The following is a 22,927-nucleotide window of genomic DNA, read 5'->3' on the forward strand; positions in this document are numbered from 1 at the left end:
AACCCTAAAAAATAGATTCGATCGAATGGGCCATATTGAAATGCGATTCCCCATTGAAATCCTCCGCCAAATCATCCAGAGTGCGGTGGATCTAGTGCCAATCCGGGATTTGTTCCAGGCCAGATTGGTCAACAGTAGGGGACCATTTGGCAGTTCCGTCCGGAGCGTCGCTGACGAGTCACAGCTTTCTTCGATGAGGAGATCATTACGTTCTTCCTGGACAGTCCGCGCTTGGAGGAAGAGGCATTCTGCTTTCCTACGTCGTGCCGCACCAATAAGGCGATCAAGGGACGGTGGACGGAGTTTCCAGACCGGCTCAAGCGCTTATATCTCTACCGCAAGATTCAGAAACATCCGCGCAGCCGATGTGCCTTTACGTGCTGGGTACAAGAGGTGCTGGACCACCAGTTAGGGACTACTCCGGAAGTGGAGCAAAAGGACGAATGGATAGCAAAGTTGGTCGATGTCACGATATCGGGCCACTATGAGCCAGCGAACCTGTTCAGTCCCGACCGGTGCGAGTGGTGGATGAAAAGAGTCCGGGCTATGTTCCAGGACTCCATGGTGCAGTCCATCCCCATTCTTCTGGCCTGCAGTGCCATCAAACGGGGGGATTGCGCGGAGCTGCAGACGGCGCTGCAGAATGGATTGCAAATGCAGAGGCTGTGTGTACGTTTCGGCGTCATCACGCTAGATGTCGCCGCCAGAAAGGGGAACAAAGAGATTGCCAGAACGCTGGTGGAGCACAAATGTCCCATGTGGTATGACGTGAATTGGAATACCTGCCATGTGGTGCCCGTAGCTGCGGTGGCCCAAAACAAGGAGGCGCTGGAAGTCTGGATCGAGCACCTTTATCAAACGCATCCGAGCTCCGCTGTGCCCGCATGGAACTGCGCAGAGGCAATGGAGAAATTAGCGCGTAGAGGACTGATCGAGATGATGGAGTTCATGATGGAGCGATATCCCGCGACGCTGCATGACCGAATCGGGGCCTTGTCCGCGGCCATCGATAGCGGCCAATGTGCCGCAGCGCAGTGGCTTCTGGCACGCCTCGATGCTCCGCTCCCGCCTGACCGAGGAAGATGGTTATTGACAAGCAGCTTGAAATGCTGCCCCCGGGCCAAGAGAACGCGAATGGTGCAACTCCTCCTGGAGCATGGAGTTGACCCGAATGGAGACGCCCGGTTTCAGACGCCACTCGATGTGGCTGTGGCAGCCGGAGACGTGAGCATTGCCACCATGTTAGTGCAATACGGAGCCAACTTCAACCAACGTCTTCCTCCTGGTTCGCGCTTGATGAAACCATCGCCGCTAATGCTGGCAGTCCGGCAAAGATCGGCGCCCCTCATCCGAATGCTTCTGGAAAATGAAGCAGATCGGACGTATACCTGGAAGCGAAGGAAATACACGGTATACTGTGATGTGGAGGAAGTGCGTAACCTGGAGAAGGTCTTGAGGGAGCTGGGGTGGGACGAGGAGAAAGTGAAGCAGGAAGCCGGGGATTATTGGGTGTTGGGCGAGAAGCTCCGGAACCCCCGCACGTGACCGTGCCGCCGTCAGTCGCCGCGGACGGGCTTCTGGGGGGGGGTTGTCATGGCAGGAAAGAAAGGCATCATCCCTCCCCGTCCGTTCCCCCTAGCCATCGCAGCCATCCAGCCATCCTCCCTTCCCTTCCCTTCCCTTCCATCCCCATCCTTTTCATCCTCTTGCTTCAATAATTCCCTCCCTCTGTACGTAAACCAATTTTAACGCTTTTTTCTCCCACGGTTTTCCCAACCTGGACCCATCATCTCTCTCCACCCCTTTCCTCCCTCGCATTTCCTCCGCGACGCTCCCGTCCTTTTTTTCTGCGCGCATGGTCTGAATCGCCTCCCGGACCCGTCTCCTCGCGTTTTGCTGGCCTGGTCTTTCAGGTATCCACCATCTTCCGCCGTGCTACCCACCACCTCTCTCACCTCTTACCAGTAGTACCACGAGGGTCGACCTTCTCCGACTGAGCTCTTCGGCCCGGCAAGCTGCAACAATTCCTACCACCGTGGCCCCTATTCCTCTATACTTCCCCCCCAGTGGCCGAATTGACGGGCAATGGGGGATGCCTCCTCTATCGGCCTACACGCCCTTTGAGTCGCTTCTCTTCTTCCAGTCTCTCGCCGGCCTCGATACTCCCCCCGCCAACTTCGCCTCCATCTCCGATGTTCTCCGCAATAACCCATTCATTCGCCAGAATGCCGCCTATGACGCGGGCCGGCTCACCCCCGAGGCCCTGGAAGACCTCTATACGACTCTAATGCGAGATGGCTTGGATTCCGTCACTGCGGGTCCGAATGGCCATCATACGGAGACCCCAGTCGCGAATAACCCGAAAAAGCGCAAGATATCCAGTCCTCGACCGGACGGATTGGCCGACAAGAGCGTGAGCCATACCAACATGCTGCCGGGATTGGTGTCGCATCTTTATGCCAGGTATAAGGAGTTGGTGACACGGGAAATCAGGAACGAGGAGAAACGATATAAGGAGATTAGAGAGGAGATTGAACAGCTACAAAGGGAAGAATTCGAAGCTCCTCCAGAGCCTGCGACGAGACCTACCCCAGCGCAGCCGATTGCACCAGCGAAGCCGGAGCCGGCACCACAACCGATGGATGTGGATGTAAAGGAAGAGAAACCCATTCAACAAGCCCGTGGAGAACCTATGGACCTCGCGACACCGCCGGCGGGGACCGATATCAAGCAGCCCCAATTGGAGCCGCAGCGCAAGGACCTGGAGAACAAGCAACCAGCCAAGCCAGTACCGCGCCCACCCCCCACTCCCCAACAACTGCCCGCGCAGCCGGTGCAGCCCGTTGGGCAACCACCAAAGGAACAGGAAAAGAAGATACAACCACTGCCACAGCCACAGCTGCCTCAACAGCCACCGCAACCGTCACCTCGGCCTCAGCCCAGTCCTCAGTCGGCTGCTGCTGCCGCCGCCGCCCGCCCGCCTCCGCAGCCAGCGGCCCCGAATGGAAAGGCGTTCCCAACAGCTCCACAGCCGGCTCTTGTGCCCAAGAATGTCCCTGTCAACCAGGCACCAGTGAATGCGCCAGTGACGCCGTCGTCAAGATCATCCAATGCTACAGCGCCTAGTGCTGGGGTTGTGCGGCCTCCTGCGGTTGCACCCTCGCCAGCTCCGCCGAACGTCAGTGTGCCAGTTCCTTCTACCCCGCAACAAACTCCCATCAGCAAGCCTTCTGTCAAGGAGACCCCTCTCGTTCCAACGGCTAGCCCAGCGCCTCAGCGCCCTCCGCCCCAGGCTAGTTTCCAGCAGTGGTCGTTGAACCCACCCCCGCAAACACCCCAGCCCCCTCCCGCATTTCCGAAGCCGAAAGCCGAACCAATGAGTACTGCTGGCGCTGGGCGGCCGGCCCAGTCTCCCTTACCTCCACCTGTCCCGACGTTTGAGAGCAAGAAGGTACCCCAAGGCCCGCGTCCGACTCCAGCTCCGTCGACTCCCGGTCCTGTGCCCGCAGCAGCCCAGACGCCAGCCCGTAATGTTCCACCGCCGGTGTTCCAGACGCCAATTGGCCCGGCTCAGGCGTCAATCTTTTCGCGGCCAACCAGTGCCCGGCCTCCTCGGCCTTCTATTGACACAGGTGCTATGACACCTGGCTCGATGACGCCGTGGAAGAAGACCCCAGGTTTGACCATCACCATTTCCCCTCGTTCACCCGAGCGGCCACGACCGGAGGAGATCAGTCCCATCAGTGAAAAGGCACCATCGCTGATGGGATCCCGAGAAGCAACGCCCGAAGAGCCTGAGCCTCGTCGCCGGAAACGCCGGTCTGATGCGAAGGGCAACGGAGCAAACGATCAGACCCTCTCGGTTGATCCAGAGAACAAAGCAGGGACGAAAAGGAAGGGTGAGAGGTCAGCCCTGTCCACCGGAAAGGATCGTGATCGAAGCACGGCTTCATCCAGAAGTCGGGGCCGATCAGTGTTGTCGCGAGATGAAGAGTCCATGGCAGACATGGGCTCTGGGAGAATCAAGCATGAAGTACCTAGTACGCCAGCTGGTGTCTCTGAGGCTGCCGAACCCGAACGTCCTTCTGTTAGTCGTCCTGGCAGGGGGCGACCCAAGCGCAAGCGTGCTCCAAGTGAGAGTGTCGAGGCCGAACCGTCTCAGCCGGAGTTCACCCCTCTAAGTCGCCTCGACCCCAATGTGTCCACGACGTACGTAGTCTGCGCGCGGAACTTCCCTCGTACCGGGGCCCCCATCATGAACGATGTCACCACTCACAAACATGCGTCGATCTTCACCAAGCCGCTGACGGAACGCGACGCTCCTGGGTACCGCGATCTCATCTATCGACCACAAGACCTGAAGTCCATCAAGTCGCTGATCCACCAGGGCAGCAGGGCACTGGCCGCAGCTACCGAGGCCGCCAGCACGCCGGCAGGAGACGGGGAGTCGCCGGCTCCCGGTGCGGGGACTCCGTCGAAGAACGCTGTCCTCATGCTGCAGAAGACCGAGGACGTCATCCCTCCAAAGGGAGTGGTCAACTCGGCGCAGCTGGAGAAGGAATTGATCCGTATGTTTGCCAACGCCGTGATGTTCAACCCCATTCCCCAACGGGGCTTTGGGCCCGCGTTCCCGATGATCAGCGACAGCGGTTCACGAGAAAGCACCCAGGTCCCCGAACCGGACGAGGGTGGTATCATCAAGGACACGCTGGAGATGTTCGAGGACGTGGAAAAGGCCGTCACGAGATGGCGCGCCGCGGAGCGCACGGCCGACGAACTCGCCAGCAAGAGCATTCTCTCGCTTCGGCGCGGGAGCGCCAGCGATCTCAACACCGACAGCGCGGATGAAGTCAAGGGGTCATGACCTATTGACTATTCGGACTATTATGTAACATTACACGAATGGAAATAATTACATTTTTCCAGACACTGAACACTTTCTATTTCATAATCATAAGATAAGCTTTTGTAGAAGCCCGTATCAGGCTGAACCCATAACCAGAACATCTATAGTCATATGCATCATGCAAAATATCACTTGACATCATTATCCAGGCATTCCCCCATCCATTAGCAGCAGTGGCAAGCACCCTATGCAGAAATAGGCTGAGGTTTCGTCCGTCCCAACCCCTCCTTGGCATAAAAGTCCATCGGATAGACGCCGTTGTTCTCCGTACTCCAATCCTCTCTGATACCAAGGGCAATCAGCGCCTCGTACGGCGTCAACAGGGGTCTCGAGAACGCATATCCCCAGTCGATACTCAACCGCGGACAAGCAATCTGTACCCAGCATTCGACATCGGACATGGAGGCCAACTTGCCAGGGAAGATCTCACTGAGTAGGAGATTGACGAAGGGGATGCCGCGCTCGTTGAGATGGTTCTCGATCATGGCCATGGTGTTAGGGTTTCCTTGGCGACCGAGGGAGCCAAGGATGATGCCCCATTTCTTGGCCGACTTGGCGGTGTTGATGGCGTCGCGGCGGAGGGTGTGCATTTCGTCGTGGACGTAGGTTTCCCGGGAGAGGGTCCGGGAGTAGGGGTCGTAGCGGTAGGCTGGGATCGCGGGGTTGTGGATCATGGCGGATTCGAGGTGGAAGCGGCCGTCGCCGAGGTAGAGGAGGATGTCGACTTCGTCGGCGGAGAGGGTAGGGGAGGTGCAGCCGAGGATTTCGCCCTTGGAGAGGGGCATGATTTGTGGGATGAGGACCTTGAATCCGGCGCGTTCGAGGACGGGTTTTAGGCCGTGGAGGGTGGCGTTGAATTGGATGGTGCCGACGGTTGCGATGGTCTTGCCGGGTTGGAAGTTGCGCTCCAGGGTGGCGATCAGGTGGGTGGTGTCGATGCTGATGTCGACGAAGATGTAGAGGGTTTTGATCTTGGTGACGTCCACTGGGATCAGGCAGCTGTGGGCGTAGTGGACGAGGAGGTCGCAGCCGAGGGCGCGCGCCGTGTAGTCGTCGATGCAGCAGGCGCCGTAGGTGACGTCGCCCATGATGAGGGTTTCGATGCCCGGGCAGAACTGTGTGAGGATGTCGGAGATGGTGGTCGCGAAGATGAGGAGGCCTTCAGGGAATTGGAGGGCCACGCGCTTTGCGCCGGAGGAGCGGATGCGGTGGATTGTCTTCGGGATCTCGAAGGAATAGTTGCGGGGAAGGAGTTCGATGGCGGCGATGATCTCGGGGTCTTCGAGGATCTCAGGAGGGACTTGGTTTAGGGTTCGGGGGTTGCGCCGGGGGGCGGCTGACGAAGGTAAGAGTGGTTAGTCGATGGCATGGACATGGTAGTATGAGGGGTGATCTGCACTCACCCTTTTGTATACTGGTGGACTCGACATCTCCGGAATTGGGGGCTTCTTTCTGTGCCTGGGCGTCTGCGGTCCGACGACCGACGAACCTCTTCTTGGGCTGTCTCAGGGGAGCGCTCGACGGCGCGGAATCTGCTGGAGTATCGGTCATGGTGCAATGGGGGGGTCTGAAGAGGGGACGAAGAGGGGATGGAGAAGTTGGCAGTGGGAAAGATGGATATTTTATGATGAGTCAGCGGGCGGGTCAGGTGGGGGCCTCCGGGCGGTTCTCCGCATTCCTTGGATCAGTTCATCCGCCATCTCCTCCTCTTCCCAGGAGCTGCAGTTCCTCTCTCCTCTCAGTGCTCACTGACTAAATTCCTGGTATCAGAGAGATATTTGAAAATTCACACTTTACACCTCTCCAAAATGGTAGCCTTCCGGCCGCGACTGAGTCTGTTTTCCGCCCTTCGGACGGCGCCAGCACGCCGCCGCTTTGCGACTGAGGCGCGGTTAACGTCGGACCAGGTTCGCATCGTCGAAGTCGGCCCACGAGACGGTCTTCAGAACGAGAAAAAGTCGATTCCCCTCGAGACGAAGCTCCAGCTTATTGAGAAACTAGCGAAGACGGGCGTAACCACAATAGAGGCGGGATCTTTTGTGCCTGCGAAATGGGTGCCTCAGGTACGGTTCCGTCCTGCCATCTGAGCTGGAAGAGGAGGGAACCGTCTATGGAAAGATATAGGAATACTGTCTTAGCATGAGACTAATGAAGATTGATGGGGCAGATGGCAAGCACTGCGGAGATTTGCGAGCACCTTCTCCAGACTCCGCCCCAGGCGCAGAACGTCATTGCCTACAACTACCTCGTCCCGAATGTGCGGGGTCTCGAGAACCTTATTAAAATCATGGACGCCACAGGTGTTCCTGCAGAAGCAACCAAGTCGCCATCAAAATCCCCGACGACAACCGAAATTTCACTGTTCGCAGCAGCGACGGAGGCTTTCTCCAAGGCCAATACCAATTGTACAATTGAGGAGTCGCTAGACCGTATCCGTCCCATTGTGGACCTCGCGAAAACGAAGAATATTCGAGTGAGGGGGTACGTGTCAGTAGCCTTGGGTTGTCCATATGAAGGTCCGGATGTGCCCCCGGCGAAGGTGGCTGATATCACTGCAACACTGCTCGAAATGGGAGCCGACGAGGTGTCCGTGGCCGATACCACGGGTATGGGCACGGCACCGCGTACCATGGCGCTACTGCAGGCACTCAAGGCGGCAGGCATTGCGAACACGGATCTAGCGCTGCACTTCCATGACACGTACGGACAGGCCCTCGTCAACACCATTGTGGGGTTGGAGCACGGTGTCCGCATCTTTGATAGCAGTGTTGGCGGTCTGGGTGGTTGTCCGTACTCAAAAGGCGCGACGGGAAATGTCGCGACGGAGGATCTTGTGCATACCATTCATAGCCTCGGTATGCACACGGGCATCAATCTGGAGGAGATGTCCAAGATTGGCTCGTGGATCAGTGGGGAGCTGGGTCGGTTTAACGAAAGCCGGGCAGGCAAGGCCATATTGGCTCGGATGGAGGGAGAACAGTAAATTGCACCTGAGATAATATAGCCGTTACATAGCCACCATAGCCACCATAGCCACCATAGCCACCCTCATTTACTGATCTTTCCACTACAAGGTTTCCCGGAAACCTTGCCTTGTAGAATTAGCGTTCTCCTCCAAGTCCGCGTCAAGATTCTAATACCTGTTAAATCATAGAGTGGATCACAGGCTCACTCTAGGGTCTAGTATATAAACATGGCCCTGGATTCTACTACCGACCTGCCCGACTTCTATTCCCTTTGATTATACACTAGTACACCATCCTCCTACTCCTATTTTCTGGAGATGGTTAGGAAGAATATCGACGATGCTCCTGGCCTGGCCCATCTACCGCGCATCAAATGGCCACAGCTTATCCGCCTTGGCCACTGTCAGGTCCTCACCACGAGACTCGGCTTCTCTAGCCGTCTGTATCCATTCGTCATATACAGCGCGATGAGCATCTCTAGCAGCATCCCACACATCATTCGGAACCCAGCCATCGGAGTTCGTATGCAGGGAGGTTTTGAGCCATAACTTGAGACTCTGGATGGTTTCAAAGTCCTCGTAGTCTCTAGCATGCTTTGTCCGTTCTTCATCGGTGGGGAGAAATGGACATGAGTCCTCTAGTCCCAGTTCGTGCCACCGATCGGATATCTCGATGAGTTCTTGGCGAATCGCAGCGGCGCTGTCTCTCCATGCCGTGTGCGAGTAATGGAAGAGTCGAAATAAGGTAGGATCGAGGAGTCTGGCGGGGCGAAGTTTGGGTACCAGACCTTTCATGCACACATCGTATGTTTGGTAGCAGATCGAGGCATCTGTGAATGCTCGCTTCTTGTCAGCAGAAGCCGGGTCGTCCGCATCGTACTCGGGCTCGTGGGGAAGCGTGGCAAAGTCCGGGGTTTCGTTGGCGTAGATGAATGCAGGCTCAATGCTGGTGGATTGCCAGTCGATTAGGCCGGTGATGAGGGTTGGGTCCTTTGCTGAGACGTAGATGTTTCGCTTGTGGAAGTCGGGGTGCAGGAGGGTTGGGGTGGCGGCGGCTTGGATGCGCTTGTCTTTGATTAATTGCTGTAGCACTTTTTGGCTTATTTTGAGGAGTCGGGTGTGTTCTTGTACTGATCCTTGATGGGGGAGTTCGTTGAGAGAGTTCGATTTCGGTAGGCGAGAGTATCCCGTCTGGATCAAGCCTAAGTTATAGCTCGGGAGGTCGCGCCCTGCGTACATACCATGTGTGTTAGAGTTTGGTGGTCCTAGAGGAAGGGCTGCGAGACTAACAAGGGCCACAGTTAGAACTTAGACCACCGTAGAGATCAAGCTCCCCTGGATTCCGGTTCCAGAAGACTGGACTGCAGCGTGGACCGATCCAAAATCCTTTCTCCAAGGGTATTTTCATGTCTGGTTCTAGAGGCGCATCCGAGAAGTATAAACTGCCATATGCTGGAAAGTCCAAGGAGGCCATCTCCTTGATCGCTAATGAAAGGGCCTTGGTACATAGCATGTGCTGCTCCGAGCTCATCTCGGGCCATATTTGGTGAAGCTGGACACCCCCAGCATGCTCCTGGATGATGTATTCAGTGCCGATTGGATTTGCCGGGTTATCGCTCCAGTCGAGGACTTTGGGTATTGGAAGTGAGAGCTTAGATTGTACTGCACGAGAGATATATCAGCAAGCTTTCCAATTAAATTCCAAGACTACAGGAGCCGAGTTCGTCTTACAATATATCATCGTTGCAACCTCCGAGTTGGTCGTCAACCTGGGAGGGCCCGCGATACTGGTCGGTAGCCTTGCCACGACACGACAACCCGTATCCACTGTGAAGAGAAAGACCCTATTGAATCCACCATCTTTCTTCTCACAATTGACAATCTCGGTTGCCCCTGGACATAGACTGATGACTCTCTCACAGAGCGCCGGAAAGTTGAACACAATGCGGCGAGACTCGCGCTGCAGCGCGTCTCGATGTAACCATCTTCCATCGGTATATGTGTAGGGATCGAATCCTACAGGCGTAGAGTTAGTGGCGACACCACCTGCTCGCAAATTGCAGGGCTGAATGGATGATGCTTCTAACGTGGGACCTGGGTCTTTTGAATCGCTGTCAAACGAGGGGTGTGAGATGCATCTGCCGGATATGCTTCTCAAGTCTGATGATTGTCGCTGAGATAACAATCGGGAAGTTTGGATGGCCGCTGAAGCGGCTTCTCGTCTCCGGCAAAGTCGGAGCATGATTCTGTCTTCCGAGCACCCTTCGAGGACGCGCATGGATGAGTGGTAGTGAGCCAAGGCGCTCGGGGGGTCCTTGTCACTACGAGGCCGACCGCCTTTAGCTTTGAGAATCCCTGTCATGTGCCATGCCATTATTCTTCGCCCGGAGGAAACTCGCGATAGACAACTGATTTATCCCAATATGTCCATGAGATTTTATGAATATTTCCGTGCTGGTAATATACACATATAGCACAAGAGAAGAGAGGGCCGAGCTCTATAACCACCAAATCAAACCAACGCCACTCATGCGAATAACCAAGATCAACCTCCACATGCACCATTTTATACTCTCATCCACCAACATCGATCGGCAGAGACGCAAACACCCATTTAGAAATCCGTAACACGTCCACCATAGCTCCAATCTCCCTCGGCACCCCACCGCAGAGGCTCGTTCTTCGGTCCTCCAACCTCCCCAGTCTTGGGGTTCTTCTCTCCCTCGAACTCGGGCTTCAATCCGGGCTTCACATCAGGATGAAGCTCCTCTCCCTTGCCGGTGGCATTGATTTCGGCTGCCACGGCGGGCTCCGAGTCGGGCGATTGGTTGATCTGCGGGGTGCTGAATGCGCCGGTGGACTTGCGTTGGAGTTCTTCGAAAATCTCTTGTTCTTCCTTGGGGAGGCGCGGGGGAGCCGGGGAGTTCGCGAATGCAAAGGGAGGCTTGTCCGAGAGGAGGGTAGCGCGTGTTGAGAAGGAACGGAGGGGGAGAGAGGGTTTGGTGGGGAGACGGCGGATCGTACGGAGGAACATGGTGCCTGTGGTTTGTTGTGTAAAACTGAGACAGCGTGCGTCAAGCTTGTGCTTGGGGGTAACTGGTCTTGTTTGAAACTGTGGGTTGGGGAAGAAAGATGCGGAGTGGCGGAGGTCGGGACGGAAGAAGAAGAGCGACGGAATAATATCCGATAAGCCCTGATTGTCCCGATAGCGTCGGGATTGGCGCCGAGGTTCCTCGACATCTGGTGGCTTGTTCGTGGTCAACACAGTACATGATGGTTCCTGGAATTGGTTGTATAGGCTTTTCTGTTTCTAACAACACCGTTGCTGGATCCAGAAACCCGAACGAGACCATCACGAGGGCCAAGCTGGGTGACCCCTCCATGAGAATTACCTCATCGAGTAAGTCATCACGTGGCAGAGCCATTCGTGGCCGGGCAGATGACCGCTGGTGGCTTTATCGTACCAACTACCATCCAGCCTCACCTTCACCGACCCTTTCACTATGCGATTGTCCCATTGCAACTACTCTACTGCTTGATAGGATTGCCCAATGCTCCGTGCTGTTGTGTCCGCCCCCCAACTTTCAGTGTAGCATACTAGAACTACTTGATTCCCATATCTTTAATCCAGGTGATGTCTTCGGCCCCTGACCGGCAGTCCATGTTACCCCTTCCTGGAGCTCCATCATCCTCATGGTCCCGATTCCGAGAACGGTTCGGGGCCTTATTCCATGGTGCTGATCCTAGGGTCTGCGTTGCATTCTGGCTACTCGGTAAGCCGGCTGTCCCGTAGATGCGCAGACTGATAAGGAACTACTCTGAGGTCACTAACCACGCGAGACTGAACCAGGCTTGATCAATAATGTCCTCTATGTTATCATCCTTTCCGCAGCCCTCGATCTGGTTGGGCCCAGCGTCCCCAAGGGCGTGGTTCTTCTCGCAGACGTCATTCCCTCCTTTGCAACCAAGCTGGTGGCTCCCTATTTCATCTACCTGGTCCCATACCCTGTGCGGGTGATGTTTTTCGTCTTGTGCTCTGCGATGGGCATGCTTCTAATTGCGCTGAGCCCAGCGTATACCGAAGGGGGTACCATATCCACCAAGATCGCGGGCATTGTTCTGGCGAGCTTGTCGAGCGGAGGAGGCGAACTGAGCTTCCTTGCCCTGACGCACTTCTATGGACCATTTAGCCTGGCAGCCTGGGGCAGTGGCACGGGGGCCGCCGGACTGGTCGGTGCTGGGGCGTATGCCCTGGCCACGACCTCCATGGGATTCAGTGTGAAGGCCACGCTACTGGCATCGGCGTGCTTGCCGGCGATCATGGTGGTGAGCTTCTTCGCAATCCTGCCCAGAGTGCCCATGCGTTCAGCGTCAGCCGCCCCGATCCAGTATCGTGCGATGGATGAGGATCGAGAAGATCCACTTGATGAGAGGGAGGGTCTGCTCGGCTCTTCAATTACCCCGAGCCGGGATCAAAAGTGGACCGATACCAGTGGAGGTCTTGGCTGGGAGGCCTTCCGAGCCAATCTGCGGCGAGCCCAAGGCCTGTTCTTTCCGTTGTGAGTACAAATCCGCCTGGAGCGGGATAATGCGGCTGCTCACTAGTGTCCAGTATGCTTCCACTCTTGTTGGTCTATGTCGCAGAATATACGATCAACCAAGGAGTCTCTCCGACTCTGCTATTTCCTCTGGACGGATCGCCGTTTGAGCACTTCCGGGCCTTTTATCCCGCGTACAATGCAATCTACCAGGTGGGGGTCTTCATCTCGCGATCCTCGACTCCTTTCTTCCGGATCCACGATCTGTATCTCCCGTCATTGTTGCAGATTGTCAATTTGGCGGTGTTGACGTTGCACGCCTTGTTTGATTTCATCCCGAGCGTGTACATTGTCTTCGCCATCATCTTCTGGGAAGGGCTGCTAGGGGGACTGGTCTACGTAAATACCTTTGCCGAGATCGGGGACCGGGTGCCCAAGGAAGACCGGGAGTTCTCGCTCGGAGCCACCACGGTCAGCGATTCAGGCGGCATTTGTATTGCTGGGTTTATCGGGATGGCGTTTGAGGTCTGGCTGTGTGATTGGCAGAATGCTCACGGCAGGGACTACTGCCGGAGACTCTAAGGTGTACTTACTATGTAGAAAACTAGTGGAGTGGGCGGAAGGGGATGCATGGGTTTAGATTATCTCGCTGAGCCGGATGGGGTCAGGCACATGACCGGTGGCGTCACGGGATTTGTGGCGAACTGACATGTGATGCCCGCCACGACCTTCATTTCTCCAGCAACTGCTTCTCTCTCCTCCACTCTCCAGGTCATCCAGCGAAGCAGTGAGCGATCGCCCAATGCGCCCCACTGGGCGTGGGATCCTCCGGCTATTGCAGGATTGCTGGACTGCAGGAATGCTGACTGACGCAACCCAGATGACTGGATCAGCCCGCATCCCTGGTGGGGATTTCACATGCACGCCTGCTTTCCTCACGGCTGATCCATGGATGCCACTCTCCGCCATCCTCTCCCCTTCCCACTTCCCCATACTTGGTTCTCGGCTGCCCAATTCTGGAGCGCTGCAATAAACCGGCTGTGGGGAATGGCCGGCTAGCATCTTTCCTACCCTTTGTGCCTTTCCCTTCTCGCTGTCTTTGTACTATCGCCCGAATATGAATGATTTAGTTGCCTTTCCTCTCCCTTAGACCATTACTTCTTTCTTTGATAGATTTCTTTCAATCTCATATAGACTGTTACTTATCGTTATCTTTTAAAGCTTGGAACATGATAGGTATGCTAAAGCCGATACTACTAACCGGTGCCTCACTAACGAGGATGACTTTAGACCACCTCCTGGGGAGACCGTCTACCAAGTTTCGCAAAATCCAGGTTCTCGCCGTCTTCCTGTTCTGGTCGTTGTATCTCTTCAGGTTGGTCGACTTGACCCCTGTGACAGTTGTTCACCTGCTAACAGACGCTAGAGGAAACAAGCATGGCCCTCCCGGTGTCCGCAGGTTCTCCTCACGCCTCTCGGAAAAGCTAAGCGTCTGGCAAACCACCGTCCTCGTCTTTCTCTGGCTCTACATCTCCCGCAACTTTGCCAAGATCGTCGGCCTGGAGTGCCCCGAGCCCCTGGCGAATCTATACTCGCGTTCCTTCTTCCGGGCAACATGGATCAACACCGCATTGGACGCCGGATTCTGGACGGCAATGGGGGTCAAGCCAAAGTGGCTCCGGGATATTGCGTCACTGGTGTTCTCTGGATACTACCTGATCGCCGCTGAGCGGGCGGATGAGAAGGTTCGCAGGGTCCGGGCCACGCTCACGGTAGAGCATATGCGCGTCTCATGGAACAAAAGCACCACCCCGTATCTCTGGACCCTGGCCAGTCTGGTGCGCCCCCGGCTCACTCGCTACCCTCCTCGGGCTATTCGTATCCCCCGGCCAGCGTCGTCGATTTACGAAGAACCGACTAGTGCATGGTTGTACTTTGATGGGCCGCTGGCGGCGCTGCGGGATCAAACTTGCATTGTGCTTGATATCCCAGGCGGTGGATTTGTTTCGATGAGTCCCCGACATTCCGAAGACCGACTGCTGGCCTGGGCGGCGAAGACCAAGGTGCCGATCTTGAGTCTGGACTACAAGAAAGCCCCCGAGTACCCGTATCCGTACGGGTTGAACGAATGCTATGACGTCTATCATTCCATCGTCTCCACCCGGGGTCGCTGCTTGGGGCTCAACGGACGGACACGGCCTCGGGTTGTCCTCACCGGCGACAGCGCCGGGGGAAATCTCGCTGCCGGCGTCACCCTCATGGTGCTTCAGTCGGGTAGTTCGAACGCCCCTGCATGGCAGGGTCAAAACATGCTTCCGCCACCAGACGGGCTAGTCCTCGCCTATCCCGCGTTGAATATGAAGATCGAAAGCTGGATGACGGAGGAGCAGATGGCGTTGATTCAAGAAAAGAGCACGCGTCGGACCAATCAAAACGTTTTACGGCGGAAGGACATGGACTACCAGCGGTTGACGCCGTTCACCTCTCCTGGAACGTCTTTTGGGGATTTCTTCTCTGATGCAGACCCGGAAGCAGGTAATTTGGGCGACATGGCCACCAAGAAATTGGTGCAGCATCAGAAGCTCGACGCCCGTGCGGTGGAGGCGGCCGCGGTCGCTGAACATCAGCCCAAGCAGATCCGCACCCGCTTAGCCGTATCGTCGATGATCTCATACGTCAATGATCGCATTTTGACCCCAGAGATGATGAGGGCCATGATCATCTTGTATATCGGGCCTCACAATCGGCCGGACTTCAACACAGACTATCTCCTCTCCCCCGCGCTGGCTCCGGAGGCACTGCTGGCACGCTTCCCCAAGACCTACTTCATCACCGGCGAGCGCGACCCTCTAGTGGATGACACGGTCATCTTCGCCGGGCGACTCCGACAAGCCAAGCTCCGTCAGTTCCACGAACGACAGGAGCTAGGGCTCGAAAAGTCCAGCCGCGTGTTCAAGGAGAAGGACCACGTCGAGGTCTCTCTCATCCCGGGGATCTCTCACGGATTTATGCAGATGGCGGGCCTCTTCCCCGAGAGCTGGAAACACATCAACCGATGCGCGACCTGGCTGCAGGAGCTGTTCGAGATCTCCCACGCCAAGGGGTCATCTTCCAGTTTGCTCAGGCCCCTCGCCGACAGTGCTTTGCCGAAGGGTCCCAAATCCCAGGGCGGGAGCGCCCACCATCGGCGTCGCCTCACGGGCGAGTCCTCCGCGGACGAGGACCGGCCTCTTGAAATGGGCATCAGCCGATTGACACCACTGACTCCGTTGGCTCGAAGCGCGAGTGCGCCGGTTGATGATGAAGCGAATGGATATGACCACGAAGGATTGGATGTCAAGAAGGAACGCATCCGCAGCGTTTCCCGAGGTCGAACACTGCGCCCGGGGATCACGCGAAAGCACCCGGTGCCGTCGAAGCTGAGCATCCCGTATCCAGACGGGTATTCCTCCGAGGCCAACAGTCCTGTTGCTTTGCGCGAGCGGAATCGGAGTTTAACCAGTCTTGCCAGCGAGGAGGATATATTGGATCGGCGGATGACTGGATTGGCGGGGGGGTTGATGGGGATTGGGGAGGGGGCGCGGACACCATAGCGTTGCATGATGAGATACGAATTGAATCCTATATTGCATGTTGGATGCATCCAAGATGATAGACACTTGTAGTTGGTCGGTAAAGTGGGTTGTGCCATGTCGTCATCTGGTCTCGGCTAATGGATATACAGGTTTACCGACGGTTATGGACGGACTGTTCAATAGATGGGTCAAATGTTGCCTACCCGGATTAACCAGCAGTCCAAGAAGCGGAGTCTTCGGAGATGAGCAATGCGACATTTCCAGGGTCTGCAGAGTGGGTCGGCTTGCCTGATCGAGGAATATGCACGTGCAGTGGCCCAACCCTAACAACCCGCAGGCAATGAGCGCATTGCCGTGGCAGACGGCCAGCATTCAATGTGAGACAGGCTCAATAAGGCCATGAAATGAAAACCCGGCTGGTGCCCGGTCAGGTGACTCCTTGCATATCATCGAAATTGCTTATCATCGCTTCCCTGTATCACGACTCTCGGGTAGCACTAGCATCATGCTATAGCTGGAGCCGAAGCTTTCATCTGAGTGGCTTGTTTGCCAAGCTCAATCCGCACGAGCATCGTGATTCGTGGTACCCACGGGCTACATCGGCTAGCGAGAGGCACTATCCATCTCACTGCAGATCCGACGCGCTCCACCTGCCACCTCAATCGGTCTCCGACGGCATCGGCTCGTCCCCCTCTCGCCAGCGGAGATCTGCCGCAATTGGGACAGGTCGCAATGAAACATGCCATGGTTGCCTTTGCCACATAGATGGGGGTCCGCGAGACAATGCTGCCTAACGTGCGGAGTACCTTGCTTCCGGAGGTTATATAAGGGGCATGCGTCCCGTCGATCGATGACTTGCCGGCACCTCGTTGAGCTCTTTGCCTCCCAAGAACACCTCACCATGCGGGTAACCACGGCAATTGCTTCGTTGCTTCTGGTCGGCTCGGCCGTTGGCCTGCAGAACCCTCATCGCAGGGCGGTGCCGCCGCCTCTGTCTCACCGCAAGTTGGCGGCGCGCGAAGTGCCCGTGGAGCGCCGAACCTCCGACTTTGAGTACTTGACCAACAAGACCGCAAGTGAGTTTTTTTCGATCCCATTCATTACCATTGCTAACATCACAGAATTTCTGGTCAATGGCACGGGGATTCCTGAGGTCGATTTCGACATTGGCGAGTCTTACGCCGGTCTCCTTCCCAACACGCCGGCCGGCAACACCAGCCTGTTCTTCTGGTTCTTCCCTTCGCAGAATCCGGATGCCAGCGATGAGGTGAGTTGCCCACTACCTCCTGTCTCTCTCCGCGCTCACCAAAATAGATCACGATCTGGCTCAACGGTGGCCCTGGCTGCAGTTCGCTAGATGGCGTCCTTCAAGAAAACGGTCCCTTTCTCTGGCAGGCCGGCACGTACAAGCCCGTTCCCAACCCCTACTCCTGGACGAATCTCACCAACGTGGTCTACGTCGACCAGCCGGCCGGCACGGGCTTCTCCCCGGGGCCTTCGACGGTGAACAACGAGGAGGATGTGGCTGCCCAGTTCAACAGCTGGTTCAAGCACTTTGTTGATACCTTTGGTCTGCACGGCCGCAAGGTCTACATTACGGGCGAGAGTTATGCGGGCATGTACGTCCCGTACATTGCCTCCGCTATGCTGGACGAGGAGGATACCACGTACTTTAACGTGAAGGGCATCCAAATCAACGACCCGTCGATCAACAGCGACTCGGTCATGATGTATTGTACGTGCACTTCCCATCCAGTCACTCCATCCCGTGCGCCACTAACCTGTCAGCTCCCGCCGTCCGGGCTCTCAACCACTTCAACAACGTCTTCGCGCTGAACGACACCTTCCTGGCCTACATCAACGCCAAGGCGGATCAATGCGGCTACAACGCCTTCCTGGATGCCGCCATCACCTATCCCCCTCCGAGTCCCTTCCCCACCGCCCCGGAAATCACCGAGGACTGCCAGGTGTGGGATGAAGTGGTGATGGCCGCCTACGACGTCAACCCCTGCTTCAACTACTACCACCTGACCGATTTCTGCCCCTACCTCTGGGACGTCATGGGCTTTCCCTCCCTCGGCTACGGACCGAACAACTACTTCAACCGGTCCGACGTGCAAAAGGCGTTGAACGTGCCTCCGACCGACTACTCGGTGTGCAGCGAGAGCGTCATCTTCGCCAACGGCGACGGCTCCGACCCTAGCTCCTGGGGTCCGCTGCCCAGTGTGATCGAGCGCACCAACAACACCATCATCGGGCACGGCTGGCTCGATTACCTTTTGTTCCTGAACGGCTCCCTCATCACCATCCAGAACATGACCTGGAATGGTAAGCAGGGCTTCCAGCGTCCGCCGGTCGAGCCCCTCTTCGTGCCTTACCACTACGGTCTGGCCGAGCTGTATTGGGGCGATGAGCCCGACCCGTACAACCTGGATGCGGGGGCTGGATACCTGGGTACGGCGCACACGGAGCGTGGATTGACCTTTAGCTCGGTGTATCTGTCTGGACATGGTAAGCCCATCATCCCCTTGAGCAGCGTGTCATACTTTCCTGGAGAGAGCATGCTAACGATGATAGAAATTCCTCAATACGTGCCCGGGGCGGCATACCGTCAGCTGGAGTTCTTGCTCGGTCGGATCAGTAGTCTCTCGGCGTGGGGGAACTATACTTCTTGATGGATCGTATAGTATACCTTTAGACTAATGACGGGATGGCTGTACCATAACAAGCGGATGCAGATACAGATGGATACAATACGATCAGGATAAGGATATGTACATACATAGGTCAGTAGAAAATGATACACGCAGCCGTGTACTCCGTACTCCGTATTGTAAGGCGATTCCTCGCTATATACCTTACTCAAGTCAGGAAGACAGGCCCGCCTTTCTCGCACGCCTGGTTTCCATCCTGGAACCACGCCTGGGTCACTATCCCATCGAACCTCCAAACCAGAATCAAGGTGAATCATTCAGTAGCCCCCTCCCCCTCCCCCTCCCTTTCCCTTTCCCTTTCCCTTTCCCCTTTTTCCCCCTCAAGCCCCCCCACAACCCACGTCACCGTCCCCAACGAAACAACATGTCGTCGCAAATTCCCCATAATCCGAGCATTCCCCCGATCCGTCCGATCATACACAAGATCAAAAGCCACATCTTCCTCCCCACCACCACCACCAGCAGCACCCCTCAAACGCATCCGCGTCGTCAACGTCAGCGTACGAATCAAATGCACCACCTCCAGGAAACGAACCCCGAGACTGGGGGTCTCGGGCATGAAACTATCCCAGTAGATCCAGGGAGATTGTTCAGTGGTATCGTGGTTGTCGGTGGTGGGGCCGTGTGGCGGGAAAGTCACGTCAAATATCACCCGTGAAACGGGGGGATTTTGGTGAGTTCTTGTCTCCAGAGCTGGCAGAGGGGTTGGAGATCGAGGAAGTCGTGGCGATAGTGATCGCAGTTGTAGGAACGGGTCGGTGGGGAACGGGCCGGGGGGCGATGAGGCTTGGGGCGACGGCATGATTCCAGGATATCGGCTTCTTTGAGAGGGTGTAACAACGCTAGCCTGGCCGGACGGAGATAGGGCACGGATTTCGGGTCAATGGTCAGGCGAGACAGGTCGTCACTGAGGCAAAACTCCTGCAAAAATCGGGGATCCGAAACATGCTCGGCTAGAGACATTTTCGGAATCCAAAGATAGTTGTGGGGGGGGGGAGGAGGGATTGAATTGCGAGCGAAGGCAAGAAGAGCAGCTGACTGTTTTCGGTGCAAACAGCTGACAGATATAAGCGGCTGGAAAGACGGACGTCAGATGTACATTAAAGAGGGGTAAGACGAGGGATGTTAGGCTGCAGTCTGTGGCGGAAAGTCGTGGCAGCGGTACTCCCACTTCATGTACTTTCATATATCTAGCCTATGCGGTTATCATTCTACTATATACCCTGCGGCTGCTATCATCCGCCACATGCATTAGTGATGGAGTGCTTGCCGGTTTGCCACCCCCCTCCCCCCAAATAATCAAAGAAAACACAGTGTCTCTATTACATGCTGGCCTAATCTGAAAATGGAGGCTGCTACCAGAGTAGGCGAGAAGTCTCGAAGAGCGATCGATCCAACAATGAGTCTGCTTCAATCTTGATACGTTGTGATTGTATGTGAACAGGCAGACCTTTCGGATAAATATATTGATCTCACGAGATACTCTAACAAGAGACAAGTACGGCTTTGACTAGACTAATAGGCGTGCTGTATACATGATGCTCAATATCATCCAGGCTATTCAGTTCTGTGATCCATTCCACGTTCATTCAAGCACAAATTTCGATTAAAGCCGTTGCCAGACTGTGTAGGAGATCTCAGTGTATCGACTCCGTATTATCTATTTTATACCGGCAAGCTGATGCAATTTCTATCCACAGGACACGGAATCAAGTCACAGTCCTTGGTACAAACCCTCCTAGATACCTTTTCCATTTCATCACGGTCCAAGTTCACAGTTGGCTCGAGAGTCTGCGAATAACCCTGTCAGAACTTTTCACAGGGGTCAACACTATGTGGTCGAGAGAATCTTACCTCCGGATCAATCCCCCGGCTATCACTGCCTGATGACAGTGAATCTCAATGGATCTCATATGGTAAGACTGCAGCGTTGAGATCCTCAACTCGAGTATTGTTCCTCGCAGCAGAATCGAGTTCCGCAACAATGTCACCAGGCACTCCCGCGCTAATGTTGAAGTGGCGGTGGCCGCCGAGAAGAGAGTCATACAGGCCAATACTATCAGCCATTACTGTCTTCGTGATCGGCTCAATAACTGTCCTTTTCCCTGCGTTGTACCTGTACCAGGCGCCTCCGCCCAGGGCAAGTAAAGTGCAATCAACACATGGGGATGATACCCCGCTTTCAGAACCGCAAGCGCTGGCACAATTGCCCGCAGTACCAAGAAAGGCCACAGCAAAGCATGAGTCATAGCATCTACCCCACAGGAATCGGGTGACTCACTTGATCAGGGACACCACATAGTACCCATATTTATGCACCATCAAGATGCTCCCCGGGTTTCCCATGGCCGAGGAGAAATGAGGGGCGCGCGGTGACAAATGACCAGGTTCTCCTCGGGTCATTGTACCGACACGGTCCAGATAGCAATAGCAGCGGCCGAATAGGCCAACTGAGACACGATTAGCGTAGGCAAACAATCGGAAACAGGATAGACTGACCGATGAGAGAAGAAAAGGCGCCCCCTCGAACGCAGGATGATGAGTCCGCAGACTCGCTGCATACACCCACGACAATAACGGACTCCCCAAGATAGCTCCCAGGGTTTCCACGGCAGCCAGTCCGGTATACAGCCGAGAAACCTGATCTTTCGGGAGACTGATGGCGCTGGCGGATTTGAGGAACATGCTGATTCCGGTGCCGCAGGAGAATAGGGCGAGACCTAGAGTAGAGATTAGGTCTGGTCACTTAGAGTAGTGGCTGGGTGATAGCTTACCTGCAATAGCCCAGGATGCTGTCGGAGCGATACCGATCAACAAGGATCCTCCCGGAAGAAAAAGGATGAGGACTCGGGACATCCACAGATCAGGCCATGGACTGGAGAGACGCAGTCGATGGGTCAGGTAGCGGTGGATCCAAGGAAGTCCCACGGTGAATAGAAACAGGCCGATTGCTCCCTTGATACTGTAGATGAGCGTTGCCTATATATATACCATCGGATTAGAGAGTCACCATTCCCGGTTTGCTGCATAGGGGGGTTGGGGCGGGGTACCTCTGCATGGCTCCAACCAAATTGATTCGACATATGCTGGAGCAGGACGATCAGAATGTTCGGGGCCAGCGTCGAGACCAAATCAGCAAAGGCAGCCGACCGTATCACGCCGCCATGTGAGAGAAGTCCGTATATCAAGCTGGTATTCTCCTTCCAACCGGACCGAATCGAGTGGAGGATAGACTTGGGTTCTGTATCCCTCTCCACCTGGGTGGCTGCAGCGGCGGCGCCAGGCAAATAGCAAATGAGAGGCAACAAGAGCGAAAATATCGCCACGCCAATCCCGCACACCATCACTGCGGGCAACACACTCATCATGACCCCGGACGCAGGCGGCGCAAGGAAGGTGGCGACCAACCCGGCGGCCCCAGTGCGCCAGAAAAAGGCGGTTTGTTTTGTATTGGGAACCGCTTCGGCGAGAATTGTCAGCAGAAGAGCATTGAAGACTTTGCGGTCCTCCGCCAATGAATAGAAATGCAAAGCCGCCCAGGACAGCCGAAGGAGGGAAAATGGACGTTTGCGCGCCTAACATGCCGTCAGTCTGTCCCAGTGATATCCAAGACACCCAGTACATACAGACCAACACGAACCATGCGACTTCCAATGCCATGCCCAATGTGGCCAGCAGCAGCACGGTCCGTTTACCCCAGTTACGGGACAGTGCCCCATACACGTATCCCACCGTCAATCCTATACAGTCAGTGTTCTGCTGTAGGACTCATTCAATGGGGGTCTCTACCAGGCAACGCATCCAACATGCCCGCCGTCCCCCGGAGACTGGCCACAACCGGTCCCACGGACGCAGGATCACACGTTGGGCTGGCGCGCCGGCACACGGCCAGTTCGAGGGCAGCGAGCATGGGCGCTTTCCGCAGCTCATCGGCAAATGTCGCCAAAAGATAATGGCACCCACGACAAGACTCAGCGTGCGGTAGTCCGCCCGCGAGGGAGAGTGCCTTTCAGGCGAGTCATCCGGGCGCAGCAGAGGAGCCGTCTCTGAGCGGTCGGAAAAGTCTGAGGACATGTTGGTATCGCGGGGTTCCATTTCCCTTGGTGCAGGGATAGGTAATATTTATGATAGACGGACAGAACCGGACTCCGTTCCAATGGCGCTATCGAGAGCGACTAATGCAACCGGGGAGTCACCTCATCAGGCGCCATCGTGAACACTAGCCTGGA

At 55.8% G+C, this 22,927-nt stretch overlaps 12 protein-coding genes across 12 annotated transcripts; 5 read left to right on the forward strand and 7 right to left on the reverse strand.

The window, feature by feature from the left end:
* Positions 1-40: 40 nt before the first annotated feature.
* On the forward strand, positions 41-1,545 carry BO80DRAFT_458361 (ankyrin repeat domain-containing protein; the record flags this gene model as incomplete). Its single annotated transcript, XM_025722272.1, has 2 exons — positions 41-134; positions 185-1,545. The coding sequence occupies 2 exons, from the start codon at positions 41-43 to the stop codon at positions 1,543-1,545; spliced, it is 1,455 nt and encodes a 484-aa protein (XP_025571564.1).
* Positions 1,546-2,092: 547 nt separating this feature from the next.
* On the forward strand, positions 2,093-4,864 carry BO80DRAFT_448579 (uncharacterized protein; the record flags this gene model as incomplete). Its single annotated transcript, XM_025721683.1, has 1 exon — positions 2,093-4,864. One exon carries the CDS (start codon positions 2,093-2,095, stop codon positions 4,862-4,864), a length of 2,772 nt encoding a protein of 923 aa, XP_025571565.1.
* A 60-nt stretch (positions 4,865-4,924) lies between these two features.
* On the reverse strand, positions 4,925-6,482 carry dph1 (2-(3-amino-3-carboxypropyl)histidine synthase). Its single transcript, XM_025717142.1, has 2 exons — positions 6,310-6,482; positions 4,925-6,242 (listed from the first exon to the last, which is right to left on the reverse strand). The coding sequence occupies exons 1-2, from the start codon at positions 6,455-6,457 to the stop codon at positions 5,092-5,094; spliced, it is 1,299 nt and encodes a 432-aa protein (XP_025571566.1). The 5' UTR covers positions 6,458-6,482; the 3' UTR covers positions 4,925-5,091.
* Positions 6,483-6,606: 124 nt separating this feature from the next.
* On the forward strand, positions 6,607-7,965 carry BO80DRAFT_428407 (hydroxymethylglutaryl-CoA lyase). Its single transcript, XM_025720246.1, has 2 exons — positions 6,607-6,969; positions 7,074-7,965. Exons 1-2 carry the CDS (start codon positions 6,715-6,717, stop codon positions 7,887-7,889), a joined length of 1,071 nt encoding a protein of 356 aa, XP_025571567.1. The 5' UTR covers positions 6,607-6,714; the 3' UTR covers positions 7,890-7,965.
* BO80DRAFT_415183 (uncharacterized protein) lies at positions 7,886-10,145 on the reverse strand. Its single transcript, XM_025718136.1, has 3 exons — positions 9,603-10,145; positions 9,162-9,533; positions 7,886-9,100 (listed from the first exon to the last, which is right to left on the reverse strand). The coding sequence occupies exons 1-3, from the start codon at positions 10,111-10,113 to the stop codon at positions 8,232-8,234; spliced, it is 1,752 nt and encodes a 583-aa protein (XP_025571568.1). The 5' UTR covers positions 10,114-10,145; the 3' UTR covers positions 7,886-8,231.
* Positions 10,146-10,485: 340 nt separating this feature from the next.
* Positions 10,486-10,905, reverse strand: BO80DRAFT_364432 (succinate dehydrogenase assembly factor 4; the record flags this gene model as incomplete). Its single annotated transcript, XM_025716148.1, has 1 exon — positions 10,486-10,905. One exon carries the CDS (start codon positions 10,903-10,905, stop codon positions 10,486-10,488), a length of 420 nt encoding a protein of 139 aa, XP_025571569.1.
* Positions 10,906-11,532: 627 nt separating this feature from the next.
* Positions 11,533-16,002, forward strand: BO80DRAFT_364607 (lipase; the record flags this gene model as incomplete). Its single annotated transcript, XM_025716158.1, has 5 exons — positions 11,533-11,644; positions 11,722-12,430; positions 12,484-12,902; positions 13,700-13,784; positions 13,836-16,002. 5 exons carry the CDS (start codon positions 11,533-11,535, stop codon positions 16,000-16,002), a joined length of 3,492 nt encoding a protein of 1,163 aa, XP_025571570.1.
* A 51-nt stretch (positions 16,003-16,053) lies between these two features.
* BO80DRAFT_195940 (uncharacterized protein) lies at positions 16,054-16,539 on the reverse strand. Its single transcript, XM_025714155.1, has one exon. The coding sequence runs from the start codon at positions 16,354-16,356 to the stop codon at positions 16,105-16,107; it is 252 nt and encodes an 83-aa protein (XP_025571571.1). The 5' UTR covers positions 16,357-16,539; the 3' UTR covers positions 16,054-16,104.
* Positions 16,540-16,885: 346 nt separating this feature from the next.
* Positions 16,886-18,659, forward strand: cpdS (putative serine carboxypeptidase (CpdS); the record flags this gene model as incomplete). The annotated part of the gene is made up of 5 exons (XM_025716155.1): positions 16,886-17,060; positions 17,106-17,251; positions 17,299-17,719; positions 17,773-18,495; positions 18,562-18,659. 5 exons carry the CDS (start codon positions 16,886-16,888, stop codon positions 18,657-18,659), a joined length of 1,563 nt encoding a protein of 520 aa, XP_025571572.1.
* A 687-nt stretch (positions 18,660-19,346) lies between these two features.
* On the reverse strand, positions 19,347-19,661 carry BO80DRAFT_448587 (uncharacterized protein; the record flags this gene model as incomplete). Its single annotated transcript, XM_025721684.1, has 1 exon — positions 19,347-19,661. One exon carries the CDS (start codon positions 19,659-19,661, stop codon positions 19,347-19,349), a length of 315 nt encoding a protein of 104 aa, XP_025571573.1.
* Positions 19,662-20,157: 496 nt separating this feature from the next.
* On the reverse strand, positions 20,158-21,085 carry BO80DRAFT_196156 (uncharacterized protein). Its single transcript, XM_025714156.1, has 3 exons — positions 20,980-21,085; positions 20,553-20,929; positions 20,158-20,489 (listed from the first exon to the last, which is right to left on the reverse strand). Coding segments are annotated over exons 1-2 (333 nt in total). The 5' UTR covers positions 20,981-21,085; the 3' UTR covers positions 20,158-20,489; positions 20,553-20,597.
* A 12-nt stretch (positions 21,086-21,097) lies between these two features.
* On the reverse strand, positions 21,098-22,772 carry BO80DRAFT_448588 (MFS transporter; the record flags this gene model as incomplete). Its single annotated transcript, XM_025721685.1, has 6 exons — positions 21,098-21,148; positions 21,198-21,418; positions 21,473-21,677; positions 21,749-22,273; positions 22,329-22,438; positions 22,550-22,772. 6 exons carry the CDS (start codon positions 22,770-22,772, stop codon positions 21,098-21,100), a joined length of 1,335 nt encoding a protein of 444 aa, XP_025571575.1.
* Positions 22,773-22,927: the final 155 nt, after the last annotated feature.

Source organism: Aspergillus ibericus (genome assembly GCF_003184845.1).
Source record: "Aspergillus ibericus CBS 121593 unplaced genomic scaffold BO80scaffold_47, whole genome shotgun sequence".
NCBI lineage: Eukaryota > Fungi > Ascomycota > Eurotiomycetes > Eurotiales > Aspergillaceae > Aspergillus > Aspergillus ibericus.